The 16,801-nt window shown below is 34.2% G+C and overlaps 1 protein-coding gene across 3 annotated transcripts; it reads right to left on the bottom strand.

Annotated features, from left to right (window-relative positions):
- On the bottom strand, positions 1-14,215 carry LOC111055398. Of its 3 annotated transcripts, XR_005571275.1 has the most exons (8): positions 13,937-14,215; positions 10,189-10,546; positions 8,746-8,995; positions 7,685-7,808; positions 5,012-5,253; positions 4,222-4,368; positions 2,267-2,685; positions 1-2,193 (listed from the first exon to the last, which is right to left on the bottom strand). XR_005571275.1 is itself a non-coding variant. In XM_039427935.1 (7 exons), the coding sequence occupies exons 4-7, from the start codon at positions 7,755-7,757 to the stop codon at positions 2,509-2,511; spliced, it is 639 nt and encodes a 212-aa protein (XP_039283869.1). In that variant the 5' UTR covers positions 7,758-7,808; positions 8,746-8,995; positions 10,189-10,546; positions 13,937-14,215; the 3' UTR covers positions 1-2,508. The 3 variants fall into 3 exon arrangements, 2 of the variants coding, with proteins under 2 accessions (XP_039283869.1, XP_039283876.1); XM_039427935.1 differs by having other exon boundaries at positions 1-2,685; XM_039427942.1 differs by lacking the exon at positions 13,937-14,215 and adding an exon at positions 12,406-12,583 and having other exon boundaries at positions 1-2,685.
- Between the last annotated feature and the right edge of the window lie 2,586 nt (positions 14,216-16,801).

Here is a 16,801-nt window from a genome sequence, read left to right on the forward strand (position 1 = left end):
TTTTCACTGGATAATTCCCTTTATTCCAAGCGTTTGCGCTCTACATCTTTACAAGCTTATTACGGTCCTGATAGTTTATGTGTGTGGATAATACAACTAAACTAAGTTGTGTGTCAAATATTCAATTAAAATCAACAATAATTATAATATAACCAATGCACGATTAATGTCAACTAATAAACCGATCACCAAATAAAATTTAAATGATATTTTTCAGCGATTGGTTTAAACCAGTTGGTTTTAACAGGGTTTAGTAGTTGAACCAACTTTGGAGAAAGCGACCCTTAAACTGAGATTGGCCAGTAATTGATTTAAACCAGTTGGTTTTAACACATAATAAATACGACCATACCTTCTAGTAAACCTAGATTTGCGTAGAAGGTGCATATGGGCCTAAGTCAAAGATCACAATTCGAAATTAACGACCTAATTACTTCTGGATACCATATTCGTAAATTATAACAATTACTATATGATACGATATTCGTGAGCAGTGTGAGACCGGCCTTGTGTCCTCAACACTGAATCATACTTGAAAAAATACAACAAATCAAGAAGTTAAAATTATTATAATAAGATTTTAGTGTTCTCTTAGGCTGGGATTAGATCAAACGAGCGAATCTTTTTTGTGAACAAAGATTAATGAAAATGTAGATAAACACAGTACGCGGCTGTGAAGCCACGAGACCTTACTAGCTCAACAAACACATCGATTTTTGGAGGTTCGATTTTTGCCGTCCTTATGAATTCTACCTGGGCCCTGTTTCATAAAACTTATAAGTCACGTGATACAGGAGAATCAACATTCCAATTACATGCTCAATATAGCCGATAAAATCAGCTGTTCCTGTATTACAGGACTTCCAAGTTTTTATGAAAAAGGGCCAGATCAAATGGAACTTGGCAAACCCATCACCTGTTTGCCAAGTTATGCCCTATCTAATTATAGTATTTATGAGGACGGAGAAAAAATCGTACGTTCAAAACTCGATGTGTGTGTAACTAGACTTAGTGCCGTTTGTGCCAGTTTAAATCAATTTAAATCCATATATCAAGTCTCGTTTATTATAATGTGGTTCATTCCAAGTTTTTAAAACCACCAGCTGATTGAATTCAGTTTGAGATTTGACAGTGCAAACGGCCCTTATAATTGATTCATGCTCTTTCAAAGACATAATTTATCAAGCGTCTCATAATTATGTCGGGTTGTTTCAAAGTGCCAGTTTTAACTAAATATCAAATCAATTTTAACTGGATTGAATAGATATCAAGTCTAGTTCTTTATAATGTAGTTCATTTGAGTTTAAATCCACAGCTGATTAAACTCAGATGAAGCTTTGACTGTGCAAACGGTCCTAAGAGGGGATTCATATCTACTTTGTGAAAATAATTTATAACTGTAAATTTTGTAAAGTGAACAACTACAAGTCTTGACCTATTTCGGACTGTGTGTAACCTTAAATTTGGGAGAGGAATAGCACAAGGTTACCTTATTTTTTCTCTCCTCATCATTTTTGTTAATGTACTTGTATGAATCAGTACACTTTTGGAGACATAATTTAACAAGTCTCTCAAGTTTGGTTGTTTCTGAGTGTTTAAGCTCCAAAATTCGTGTTCTAGCTCTATTCTCTTTTAGTCTAACCAAATGAGGAACCTTATCCGAATTTGAGAGAGGAATAGCACAAGGCTACCTTATTTTTCTCTTCCTATCATTTTTGATTATGTACTTGTATGAATCACAAAAGAATCAATATATACTTTTGGAGACATAATTCAACAAGCCTCTCATGTCAGGTTGTTTCTAAATGTTTTAAGCTCCAAAATTCGTGTACTAGCTCTATGCTCTAAGCTCTTTTAGACCTTATCCAACCTTATCTAAATTTGGGAGAGGAATAGCACAAGGTTACCTTATTTTTTCTCTCCTTATCATTTTTGTTAATGTACTTGTATGGATCAATAAAGAATCAGTATACTTTTGGAGACATAATTTAACAAGCCTCTCATGTCAGGTTGTTTCTAAGTGTTTTAAGCTCTAAAATTCGTGTTCTAGCTCTAGGCTCTTCTAGTCCAACCAAATTAGGAACCTTAACCAAATTTGGGAGAGGAATAGCACAAGGTTACCTTATTTTTTCTCTCCCTCCAACCAAATCAGGAACCTTATCCAAATTTGTGAGAGGAATAGCACAAGGTTACCTTATTTTATTCTCTCCCTCCAACCAAATGAGGAACCTTATCCAAATTTGAGAAAGGAATAGCATAAGGTTACCTTATTTTTTCTCTCCCTATCATTTTGATGATTCACGCTTTGTATGAATCTAACCCCAGCCTAAAAAGTTATCGTAGATTGAACCACAAAAAATGCTAAATGAAACCAAATGAAATTTACCAAAACTGATGCGTCTTGTAAAATATTATAATGAGTGTTAGGAAAACGAACGACGCTAGTATGATGAGTGAACGAGATGTGAGATGCGGGGTGGTCGAGTGGGAGTGAGATGGAGGTAGTTCTCAGTTGTCGTCCGACATGAGAATGATGGCCTGATTGATGGCCAGCATCTGACTGATGAATGATGCGTCGGTGAGGATGTGAGCCAACTTGTAGAGCAGGTCTCTGAGACCCGACTCGGGAAGACCGAGCTGCTCGCCGCAGAGCGCCACGCTTTTGGCTAGGGCTGGGTCCAGTTTCTGCACACAAAACAACAAAATGATCATTATAATTTAAATATATCTCAAAAAAACAATACAGGAGAAATATTGAAATTATTCAAAAACAAGAATAGAATTTAGATCTGGGTCTAGTTTCTGTGAATATGAAAAAGACAAGATGTTAATTAAAGCTTGAAATACATTTCAAAAAACAATACACAAGACAAAAATCTGGTGGCGCACTCACACAACTTTCCTTGCCGTTATGAGAATTGATCACCTGACGCTAGTGTTCACGCGCATCTCAAGTCTACTATTCAAATATATAAGCCAGCTGGTGACAGGACAATAACGCTGGAGACAGTTTGCAATTGAATAATCACATTTTCTCGAATTTCAAGCTTATTTTCAATTGTAGGTGAAAATGTTACTGCACATTAATTGTTGAGATTTTTATGCTCAATCTTTTCCAATTGAATTTTTTTGTTTGAATTGTATCTGAAGCCTGATAATTGGGAATCTAGAATCAAACTTTGCATAGTTGGGCGGAGCTCCAATCCACGTCAGAACTGAAACGCTCACTTTGTATTAGCCTGCAACGTAAACTTCATGCCAAGAGAATCGACGAACTAAACAGCTCAAATTCCCAATTGCTTCAGTTTCTCAAGAAATGGTAAAAATAGGCACTTGATGAACTGAGATATTTATTTATTTAATCATTTAGAATTACACAACTTACAGAAAAGTACCACAGGCTTATAAGCTCAAAACGGTTCCAATTCTAATTTATACAACAGTCCAAATGTAGCTAGGTTATGTGTCACTCAACATTCTTCAATTACACATTCGATTTACAATTAAAAACAGAAAAAAATCATTTTTGAATTGAAAGAATACTTCTAAATAAAATTAAATCAATCACAATTAATTAGAAAATCCCAAACTTTGAAGAGACTATGAAATTCTGAGACCGAAAAGAAAAACTCACTATTTAATATTTATATTTAGAAACTCACTATATATTGAAGGACTGAAACCATTCCTTTTGAAACAAGTTCCTTGCATGGTGAAACTTTTATGTTTTTCGTTGCTCGTTTTTGCATGAATATTTGGTGAGGAATAATTGTTGAATTTTCTATTAATATAGGCTTCAGTATCCTATAATATTAAGCGAGCAATTTCTGGTTATATTTATATCTGGTTATTTATGTTTAACGGATCTCGAAAACGGCTCTAACGATTTTCACGAAATTTGGAACATAGTAGGTTTATGATAAAAGATTCGATTGCACTAGGTGTCATCCTTGAGAAAACTCGCTGAACGACATTAAAAGGATAATTCATCCTTGGCTGAAACAGCTGTGGATATAGTAAAAAAGTTAGTATGTGAAAAATCAAAACATCGCATCCCCAAAATTCATAAGATGACGTATAGCCAGCTGTGTAATATAAACACGATCATTTTAGAGAATTGTGTTCTGTTTATCAATAAATTCATAAATAACGAGCGAAGCTCGGTGCCCCGATATTAATGAATTAAAATATATTTTTGTCAGTTGTTTATTAATCTCTTACCATGTCAGGGGTGGCAAATAGATCGAAAGCCACCTTCTCGCGTTTCTTGACTCCATCAGCCTGATAGAAGAGGGTCACCAATGGTTTGTCTCTCCCCCCAGCCGTTACTTCGGGCACTCCAAAGTAGATACCAGCCGTCAGCTGACCCTGAAAACAATAGAATGGAATTAATAATGATGAACAGTATTCAAATACTGTAGTCTTTCGTAGTTTGCAATCTGCATTATATTAGTATAATTATGACGAACTTATACATACGCTATTTTGTTGAAAGTTACTATCCAAATTAAATAAAAACTGGTAGTCTCTCATACTGTGTGCCGTTCTCACACTATCACCCGGTCTCATATCTATTCTCTGTTAGTTTTGTTGATAGGATACTACCACTACCATAGAGAAAATATAGCATAAGAAGATATCCCATGGTATAGGGCATTTATGTTACAAATTTCACTGTTAACTCAAGCCGATAGTCCTAGTAAATGTTTTTGGTGAAGCTAAGTGGCGCTGGTAGTCTCTCATACTGTGCCGTTCTTACACTCTCCCCAATGAAACAGTAATAATAGACAGTAATCAGCTTGAGTTGACAAAAAAAAACGGCTTGAAAATTGGAACATAACAACTTAGAGCTTGGGATATCTAATTATGCTATCTTGATAATTGAAAATTATCAAGAAAAATAAAAAACCGCTTGAAAATTGGAACAACTTGGAGCTTGGAATATATATTATTATGCTATCTTTTCTCTACGGTTAACTGTTCTTCTTGTCATGAAATGTGGCTAGTTTACCTTGGTGTTACGCGCCAACAAACTGCGGAAATTGTAGACGAGGTTGCGTCTCTCGGCGACATCTATCGCGTTCAGGAACGGCCGACGCACAAAGATGACACTGTGCGACACCTTAACAGGCGTCGCGGCGCCCCTCGAGTCACGCACACGCCACACCACGTAGCCGGCTTCATCCGCACCCGACGCGAACGCGTAGTTGTAGTCTTTACGCATGTCACCTTCCTTCGATTGCGTGAACCAACCTAACAACACACAATAACAACGTTCAAAATCAATAAAAGTTACTTGAGAATTCAATATCATTATCATCAATAGAATCACCTATAGCATACAGAAAACATAGTATCATAGTATAAAACTGTATCATGTGTTGTGATACTGTATCATTCTGTGGTGAGATACTGTATCATGTTGTGGTGATACTGTATCATTCTGTGTTGATACTGTATCATGTGTTGTGATACCACCATAGAGCAAAGATGGCATAAGAAGATATCCCATGGTATAGGTCGTTTGTGATCCAAATTTCTAGACGAATTTTTGTCTACTCAAGCCGATTACTATCGACTAGTGTTTATTATTACTGTTTTGTTGGGATGAGAGTTTTATAACAGCACAGTATGAGAGACCAACTCACTTAGTCTGAACAGCAACAAAACCCAAACGATGAATCTTTCCTTGGCTAATTATTCAGGAAATGGGGAGGTGAAGTTTTTGGGTGTGACGTTAGAGTCAAACATAAAATGCGGCATACACATTGAAAATATCAGTAAAAAAGTTGCTAGGGGTGTATTTCTCATCAGGAAATTTAGACCTTTTGTCAATCTTGATGTATTGCTGTCAATTTACTATACATACTTCAAAGTCATTTGTCATATGGCATAATGGTTTGGGGACACTCGTCTGAAATGAAAAAGCTCATGATTTTACAAAAAAGAGCTGTGAGAGCTATTTTCAATGTCCAATGTGGAACTCATTGTAAACCTTTGATCAGAGAGCTAAAAATACTGACGGTTCCATCTCTTTTCATTCTTGAGTGTCTGTTGTATGTAAAAAGGTGTTGTATGCAGACAAATAATTACATTCACAATTATGGAACACGCCACAAAACATTGTTGCATAGAAGTCAATGTAACTTACAACTAACTCTGAACAGTTTTTATGAATTTGGTAAGAAAATTTATAACTTGTTGCCAACAGAAGTCAGAGCATTAAATATGAGCAGTTTTAAAAAATGCATGAAAGATATGTTGTGTGAGCTTTGTGTTTACAGTGTTAATGAGTTTGTAGAATGTTTGACACTTGATAACGCATCTATAGACATATAGAATATTATTGTTCTTGTCCTGTTTTTATTATTACTATTATTATTGCTAGTGTGTTAAAAAACGTTACCATACTTATTCATGTATTGATGAATGAAGAATGTTATAAATTGTAAATGTACCTGACCTCGTTACACAATTTGTTTTGTAATGACAATAAACAATTTTGATTGATTACCGTCATCACATAGCTTCACGAAAAAATCTGGTGTGGTGCACTCACACAACTTCCTTGCTGATTGATCTATAAGCCTCATTCTTAAACGAGGGGAATAACATCATGCCGATTGGCGGCTAAATAACTACGATTATACTATTGTTATTGTATGTACAAAGTACATTTTCCTTTGTTTGAATTATGAAATTCCAGGATTTTTTGAAAGTTGTCAAAACAGACAGCTGTTCGACAAATAAAATATTGACATGTGTTCTTTTGAATAAACTGCTCTACCTACCTACCTCACGCACGAGAAAGAGGTTACAAAGTAAATTTCTCAGGGATGGGGTGGACCCCCTGTTAGTTTCTCAGGGAGGAGACTCATTCCAGTTAATAGAGCTGATATATAACTATACAAGGTATGAATTTAAAAAAAAAATTAAAAAGTCATTTTCGAGAAAATCGTGATAGAAATTTAACAAAATTCATTCTTCTCAGGAATATTACGGAGCTTCTGCAATTTTCCCAGAAATGAGACTCATGTCAGTTGATAGGGCTTATAAATAGCTATCTATGGTATAAATTTGAAGAAAATCGTTAAAGCAGTTTTCGAGAAAACCGTGAAAAACATGTATTTATTAATTATCCGCCATCTTGAATTGAATTTTATGAATTTATTATTGTCGTGTCCTCATGGTATAAGGACCTTAAGTTTAAAATTTCAAGTCAATCGGTTAATTAGAAATGGAGTTATCGTGTTCACAGACATACACACACACACACACACCAACATCCAAAAATCATGTTTTTGGAGTCAGGGGACCTTGAAACGTATAGAAAACTTGAAATTGGGGTACCTTAATTTTTTTGGAAAGCAATACTTTCCTTACCTATGGTAGTAGGGCAAGGAAAGTAAAAGAACTACTAGGACTATTGGCTTGAGCTAACAGTGAAATTTGGATCATAAACGTCCTATACCATGGTCACATCAATTCAATATTGTCTACTAATATGCTTCAATGCAATCTCCCTAATAAGGTCTATAGAAAGAGGTCTGGGAATATTGGAGCTAGTCGAAAACTTTGTTTAAATTTGAGTAACTTGATTTCTGACTTCAATTTTTCAAACGTAAAAAAACTTGAATTCAAGTAAACTTGACTAATGTAAACCTTACTTAATAGATGAACTAACCTGTATGCGGGTACATCTGATCGTACATGACAGTAACCACCCTGGCAACATGGTAGCCTGGGTCCAACAGCATAATTCCGCGACGTCCGGCTATTTCAACCTGACATGCAACTAGTACATGCTCCTGCAACACAAATACAAATTGCATTAGTTTTAATGATGTTGGTCCCATGGTTTCATTCAAAGTTTGGAAGTTTTGTATCAAATTATAGTGTTGTGTATCAAATTGAGATGATACTGTTTGAATCTAAGCTGTTATTGACGTATTTCGTTGATACTGTATCATGTGTACCATATCCTTAGAATCAGATTCTGTCTGAGGCAACGTTGTTCTAAAAGAACGTAACTCCAAAAAGCTCCTTGTGTATCTTTTGGGTTAGATTCCCAGGCTGGCAAATATTTTTGGATATTAGCTTTAATCGAATTTCCATCTAGCTGTTAGCCCAGTTGTCAATATTGTTGAATGGACTTGGCTGAGGGGTGGATGTGTTTTCTGATGGCCCATCAAGTTTCAAGCGCACAATAACGATTCTTCTGAGAGAGAGAATCAGAATAACTGAATTTATAAATATCATTACAAAAATAATTAATAAATATCACTCTTTCCTTCATTTGCACATTCAAACTCATTTTATTCTTACTTACCCCTTATTTTCAAAGTTCTTTGCTGGCAGTTATCATTATCACCCTCATCCTATCATTCATATGAGACTGCATTCTCTCTCATCTTCTTTATTGATAGCACCTCTCCTTCTACACTTCATATTTTCACAATCACTTTCACCATCAACTCTATTAAGGAATGTTTTAGAAGTAGTTTTCTAAGTATTTTTTTCAAACGTTAGTTTCAGTATCTTTTTTTTGTTTTGATTAAACTGTATACTGTACTTATTGTTGTGTTAAGGAAACATATTTGGATCACTACCCTGTTGTTTCCGATGTGATATTGTGAATAAATAAATAAATATTTGCAGTAGCAGAAGTCTTCTGGGTGATTTGCAGTATTTAATTGGAATTTTCGATTAATAATAATTATTAGTGTGTATTATTAGATGACTGACCTTCTCGGTAGACCAGGGATCAGGTTCCCTCCTCACGTACTCGTCGGCATGATCGACGGCCTCCTCGCAGCTGACCAGGTAGACATGGCGGCTGAGGCCGGGGAAGCGGCCGTCCAGGGCTGCCAACCGCTGCAACAGCTCCAGGCCGAGGCCGACGCACGTGTGGTGAGCGGCCGTGATGGGCGGTTGGTACGCCTGGTAGAAGTGGGCCAGACTGGACTCGCGGCTGGCGCGGTATGCCTGGTAGAACCTGCAAACAGGAGGAGGTTAGTGAGTTTAAACTGGTAGAAGTTTCAATCGCAAGAGGTTGGGTTAGGGTAACTGTCCACTGGAACCGTATTCAACCGATCCGTTCGGCCGTTGGATCGGTCGAATCTGCCGGCCGTCAACTCGGCCGAATACGGTCGTCCATTGGATCCGTTTTCGTCAGTTCAGTTCAGTAGTTGGCTGGTTGCCAGAAAGTGAAGTGGCAAGCTAGTAGGGAAAGTGATTCTTCCTTGTTTGTTTACTTACAAAGTCTGTAAGATTTCATGCATCGAATGGATTATAGTTGTTTTAGCACACTTGAAATTTGGACAATATGAATGTCAACAATGCTTGTCGTCGACTGTGGAAGTTTACGCACAAACGAAAATGCATCTTTTTAGGCTCAACTCACACTTATGCGACTCCAGTCAAGAAGAGACTCGACTCTATAGTAAGGTGCACGTTATAATGGCAGTGTGTGATTTGCAATGGTGTTGCTCTCCTTGTCTATCGTTCAACAAAGCAGATGTCTCTATCTCTTTTGCGCATTGCGATGTTGCCACATCGTTTATCAACAATTTATAAATTCAACTACTTGACAAAATATTTAATCTCAATCATGAACATTTACTATTACATCTTTAAAAAATATATTTTCTGGACAAATAGAATATGATCAACTATTTTCAACAACAATGAACAGTTAAATTGATCAGATATACCAGTATCAGCTGTTTGGGTGGCAAGGCTGAGATCTGGCAACCCTTTTCTCCTATATTCCTACACTCCCATTATAACCTGGACCTCACTATAGTCGAGAGCATGTGTTTCCAAATGGTGACACTCAGACCAGTCGATTCTAGACTCCGTGACTGCCACCATTTGAAAACACATGCTCTCGACTAGAGTCGAGTCTCTTCTCGACCTGAGCCGCGTAAGTGTGAGTTAAGCCTAACTCAACCAAGTAAGTAGAGTAGAGTTACCTCGGTAGAGTTAGTATGCCAGTTACTCGACCACTAACTCTACTAGTGAAAACCAGGCTTTATGGATGCATTTTAGTTAGCTAATTTTATATTATATTAATAAAGTCGAAATTATCAATAAATTTAGAGTTAAATATTAGGTATTGATTTAGACTCCAAAATCCACGTTCAGAAATGGTTCCATAGTTCAAATGGATAAAATGAGTGTAATTACCTGATGAAATTGCCGACAGTATTGTAGTTATGGCGGTGTATCAGTTGCTGCACAGTCAACTCTACGGTCAGCGCCAACTCCTCATAAGCCTCGATGGTGGGCAGGCGCAGGATGGGGGTGGGGGCGGAGCCAGACTTGCCCCCGCCTCCCGTCCCCCAGCGAGGCAGCGGCAGTGGGTGGTCTTGCGGCCACGCCCCACCCCCGCCTCCGTCATTGCAAAGTGTCTTGTCAGCAGTTTCGAGTCAACTCGGCCATTCGCAGCCCCATCGCCCAACCGTCGGCACCCAGCCATTCTCTTCCCTGCGACAGCTTAGAGCCAACACAGGGCCGTCCGATGTTAAACTATTTTTCTCTCGCTCTGCAATCAAAACAAAATTATATTAATAAGTTTATTCTCTCTCTGCAACCAAACAACTTTATGTTTAAATATTTTTGTCAAAGTCATTCAATCTCAGCTTTTTTCCATGCATGAAGTCAAGCCGATATACAGCTGTTTGCAGAACAAATAAACATATGATTCTCATTACAGCATACTCTACTGTAATAATACCATACGTTTTCTTTACAGACGAGTATGTTTCCTAGTTCCGAAATAGGATCAGCAAAACTGCTACAAAAAACCACCTTTAGCGCTCCAGGTGGAAACTTCTACAAAATTCCTGATTCAGAATTTGTAAACTAGGTTATAGAATGCATGTAGTAACTTCAGCACAAGCAGGTAATGTTTTGTATTTAACAATAAATTATTCTTCTTTAGATTATTATGACAAAAAATAGTGTACGTTACTTGGACGTGAATGTCTTTTGCAGTGCTCGAATGAAATTTTAGCCTCGGCTAACGCCTCGACTACCAACATCATTCTTACCTGCAAAAGGTCCCTTCCCGTCCATGTGACGTAAGATACTATATTGTTTGTATCTTGCTTTGCAATCAAAACAGAATCATGTTAAAACTATTTGTATCTCGCTCTCCACTCAAATCAAATCTTTATTTGTCCCAAAAATATAATCAGAACAAAATTATGTGAAAAATTATTTGTCTCTCGCTCTCCAAAAGATGACACGTATGAACATGAAAAACTATAAAAAAACATTTTTTTTTCTTGATAACATTAAAAACAGATTTCAAGTTTATTCAGATTTTTGGACATTTCAAATCCTTTATTTTTGATCTCTCTCTTATTTTACAGAGTGGCACATGAGTCAACTAGCGATAGTAATTTTGAAGTCAGCTCGTCAGCTGTTGAAATATAAAGTCTTGGCTGTTTGTAGTGTTACAAACCAGACCACAGCTGTTTAGGTTTGTTTACAACAGCTGTGTACTACAGTTTAGTTTGAGAGGTCATGTTTGATATTAAGTTGTCAAATAATAATTAATTATATAAACAAAATAATATTCTACTATGTTATGTATTATTCCATTAAAATACAACATATCTTTGAACTGACTTATGGGTCATTCTGTATATCAATTTGTTTGTTTTCTTGGTTCTCATAAAATGCATATTTGTCAAGTAACTTATGGGCCAACCTGTATATCCATATCAACTACTTATAAAATCAAAATTTGTTTTCTTGGTATTGTGGTAGGCCTATATTTATAAGTTATATTTTTGGACAGTATGTTGTTTAAATTGAAAAAAGAAATAGTATTGGGCTTAAACCTGTTGATCCTTTCAGCAAGTGATTATACTTATTGTAATAAAATAGATAAACAAAATGTATAACATCAAATGAGAATTATTCCAAACAAGTAGAAGGTGTTATCCGTGCTTGATTTGATATGCTCAGCCAGGATTTGTTAAAAGCACAACAGATATTAAATTTAGTTTCATTCAAAGGTCAAGTAAATATTTTTTAAATTCTATTTATTTTATAGATATGAAGATATGAATGACAAGAATAAAAATATCTCAAATAATAACTAATTTTTTCGGTATCATAAGTAAATTGTCCTAAGCCTATCTAAATAGATATCTTTACGGTATCTATCATAAGGTATGTGCTAAATCTCAAATCAAAATTATGATAAGATAAATCACAATAATTGATTAAGCAAAATGGTTTTTCAACCACTCTATAAGTGGAACTAGTCAGAAAAAAACTGATACTATATATTTTATAAAAGAATTGACAATATATTCAATTACAATAAAGAAATTCTTTTGATTTAAGTTTGGCTAATTTGAATTGATTATTGAAGCAATGTAATCTTACCAGTTTTACACGAAAACTTTTTTAAATTCCATTCCAAAAAACGTGTCATTATAATAATTGTTAAAATTTAAAATTAGGTACAGCTCTAATAGGCTACCACTGTAATATACTTTTTTCCAAATTTAGTAAACTGAAGTTAATGATTCTGAACTGGGAAAGGTAACTTTATAAAGATAAATATTTTAAAAAATTTCAGCTGATATTAAACTACGAATTTGGCAACTAAAATAATTTTAGTAAAATCGAGTAGCGTACGGTGAGTTAAAATAACTTAATGAAGCCTTCACCCTACTCTATGTAGAGTACATTCTGCGCAGTAATTTTGGCGGCATTCCAAATCTATTTTGAAGCACTTATCTATTTATAGAAATTACTAATACAGAACCAAAAACAGGTAACGTATCTGGTGAGTCTGTCAGACCCCTGGGACCTGAGGATCAATTTCTATAACTTATTCTCATGTACTTGTATAGCATAGTTATTTAATGTCTCATTAAAAAAAAAAATTGTTGGCCTATTATTATTATAAAAAAATGGTTTCGTCATTATAAACTAACCTAGGCCTATAACTAACCCTATCCATTGCATGAACTAACCTATCGTATCCATATAACCTTGATAACTGTACTATTTTTTATAGTAGTAGACATATTTTTAATTGTGTTAAACTCATCCAATTTTTAAACTACAGGCACTAGAATATAGTCTATTATTTGATTTCAGCGTACACTTCAACAACTTACACGTTTAATAGGCTAACTAGAATAATTTTATTAGTATGGTAGCTTATTTTATGACTTAACCTATAAGTTGAGAATAGTTTTTCAAACTTATAAAAGTATTATAATATTCGTGAATACCTAACTCACGTAAAGTTAAAAAAATACGATTAGTCTTATAGATTATAGGGAAGTTTTATAAAATTGATTTTCAAAGTGAGTCAAAATCTACAACACGCTATTTTGCAAAAATGGGTCATGCTCTAGAAATCTAGATTTGATGGGTCAATTACAACCGAGCACTAACAAAGAATTCTAAGTGAAAACTTCAATTAAATTTGATGTTACTTGTTGGATATTTACAAGCAAATATTATAGATTGCTCAATTCCTGAAATAATTGGAAAAAAATCAATAGTTAATTGATTAAATCTAAAATAAAAAACGACCAAATGTAGCCTACACATGCGCGTGGTTGAGGTAGATATGGAACTCGTAGATGTCACCAAAAAGTAAGAAATTATAAGAGAAAAGTTCAATAAAACTCTCCGATTTTTGTTGGAAACTATAAATAAAATATTCATAAATGCTTATTTATAGGAAAAACAGGAAATATTTCATAGATAATTAAACCCAAAGCGAAAATCTGCAGATGGTGTAGGTAACATTGCGTCATTATGGTGAAAATGGAAGTCAGGTTCTAGAATGTACGTGGTTTCCCAAAAAAGGTTTATTAAAATTAACAATGTTATTGTTTACGTTGTTCATGACTGTAAACAATAGAAATTCAGTAAACTGAATTAGGCTACATACCCATAAACTAGTTACCGCTCAATGAAGTAAAGTTCCCTCCTTCCTCTGTGAAACCACTGTGTATTCCGAGTAATGTATTTCAACACTGGCACTCACAACGCAAAAGATTGTATTTATAGTGAAGTCTGTAGCCCCTCCAAATCCCCTCCACTTAATAATTATTATCACAACGTAAAGTCCGAGAATGGTTAAACAACTTCATGATAACAACGTCTGTTCACTTGGCTTGCTTTTGACACTCAACGCTAAACTCAAAGAATGGCGACTTATTGCGTCACAATCAATAAGGGCTTCCCCCACTACTCGCCACAATACTATTAGTAGTAAGATTCACTTTCCAATGTCAGTAGAGGATGAATGAAAAGTGAACTATGTGAATTGCTGACAGCTAAAAGTTGATTTCGTCACTATCTGCCAACGCACGAGGCTTGATGTCACGTGTTTAATTTCAGCACGGTTGGAAGTATATAGGAGGATGAAGGATATATATTTACTGTCGTTTATATTTTACATGGATAATACATAAATGATTTTCAGTTTCTACATGGTCTTCTCCGTTGGAGAGAGATTTATTTATTCATTCATTCATAGACAATAGATAAAAGATACAATCCATTTGATAAGTTGATAATGATTATGCTGATAACAAAACTGTCAGAAAGAAGAGCATTGCACTCATTCATCTTTCAATTCGCAACATTTTTTATGGTTGTCACATCTTATGCAATCTTCAAGGAAAAGTATGGGGGTTTCTAGTTGCTATTTAGTTTTGGCAGTGGAAAATTGTTCAATTTTCACTTCTGATAATAAGTCATGAAATCGCTGGCTTTTGAGCTAATGATAATATTGCTAAAAGTGGTAATGAAACTACCTACTGTATATGATGAGAAATCCCATATATTAGATGAAAAATATTTACTTACAGTTTAAGGTGGTTCCGAACCACTGCAAAGTAATAACTGTCAGGTGGTGGAATTATAATTATATTACTTCCTACATGAGAAAAAAATAATAATAGAGTAAAGAATAGATAAAAAAAAATCGTTGAATTTTTCCCTCATTATCTATGCAAATTAAAGTCATCTGCTATATCTTCTGAATATAAAATAAATGAAATACGGTCTAAACAAAATCTCAAACGATAAGAAAATATTGTTCTATTTTGAATTTCAATCTTTCATTCACTCATACCCTAAGTTATTATCAAGAAGTGTTCCCTGAGAATATTTTAATTTTTGAATTTAGGGTTGAATTTTTAGTGTTTAAAAAATGCATATGTAGAAAAAATAAAAATATATGTTATATAAATAGTATGCATGGTATTTTAAATAGCTCAATTTGCCCAGCTCCAACAAATTCAATCATAATTTAGAATGAAAGAAAAATTTACTACAATTATAACTAATTGAGTTAACGTATCATAAAATACCAAGCAATTACCTATTTGCTGTTGTAATAGATGAGAAAGCTTTACATGGTTTACAGTACAAACTAAGTTAAGTAATCTTATAATTAAAAGGTGAGCTTATCTTAATATAAGAAAGTTATAGAAAATAGAATGTATCGATAATAAAATAATAAGTGTAAGAAACTTACGTAAACTTTTTAATAATGTATCACATTCTTACAGCCGATAGATTTAATTAGAACAATGGTAATTTATATATATATATTCTACCAGAAAGATTTTATTATCAATAATTATATGGCCTTCACTGATAATAGTATGTGAACCCTTACATAATCACTTTAACTTTATCGAAGAATAAGGGGAGAAAAGAGAAATAATTATTGAATGAAAATAAAATTCATTTAATTTCTGTCTGTAAATTTTTTTTTAGAATTCTGCACTATAATTCTATTGAGTGAATTGGAGGCAATATTTAGAAGAATAAAAAGTGGAGAAAAGATGAATAATTATTGAATGAAAATAAAATTCATTTTAATTTCTGCCTGTAAAAAATATTTCTAGAATTCTTCACTATAATTCTATTAAGTGAAATGGAGGAAAATATTTTTAAATCCACCAAGTTTGAATCTCGCATTCTGAATTAAATTCAATATTTGAAGACTTCTTGTCTGCAATTCATAAAATCCTATCCAAAAAAGGTGGTAATTGCAGATTCTTTAACATTGTCATATTTTTCCAATATGAATTTTCTTTGTTGGTTATCCATCTTGTTCTTACTAATATTATTACTATTGTATTTTGATAACTTTAAAGTGAAAAAACACCCACATTCTTTTGAAATGTATCAAAATAAAATAGTAATACATTTTTTCTTCGAATCCTTCTTTACAATAAACAACACATGAATAAAAAGAATTATAAAAAATAAAACTTTTCAATGTTTTTCTTCTGTAGATCCTGTTCCTCAAGTCACAACTTTTTGTCACTGACCTTGAGCTATTACTTTAATAAACGTGATGTGTTTTTGTTCATTAGATACAGTATTGAATAATTTAAGAGAATGGGGAGAAGGTTGATGCAATTATGAAAGTGCTCTTTTAATATTACTATTATATACTGCAAGTTGACTGTAATACTTTACAGTGACTTGAAATACGTCTGGATCTAACAAAACGTGTAGTACTGTGAAACTGTAAAATTAAAATTACCATACCGCCATACCTATGGTAAACTGTTGTAAAGAGACTGGATCTTCTTCTTCTTTCTTTCTTCTTCTTCTTCCTCCTCTTCTCCTGCATAATCATCATCATCATCTTCTTTTTCTTCTTCATCATCATCATCTACTTCTTTTTTCTTCTTATTCTTCTATCATCAAGGATAAGAAGAGAAAATAGGCTAGAAAAAGCAGAGATGAAGAATATAAAATGATACCGTATCTTCTTCTTCGTCTTCTT

This window comes from Nilaparvata lugens, chromosome 1 (genome assembly GCF_014356525.2).
Source record: "Nilaparvata lugens isolate BPH chromosome 1, ASM1435652v1, whole genome shotgun sequence".
NCBI lineage: Eukaryota > Metazoa > Arthropoda > Insecta > Hemiptera > Delphacidae > Nilaparvata > Nilaparvata lugens.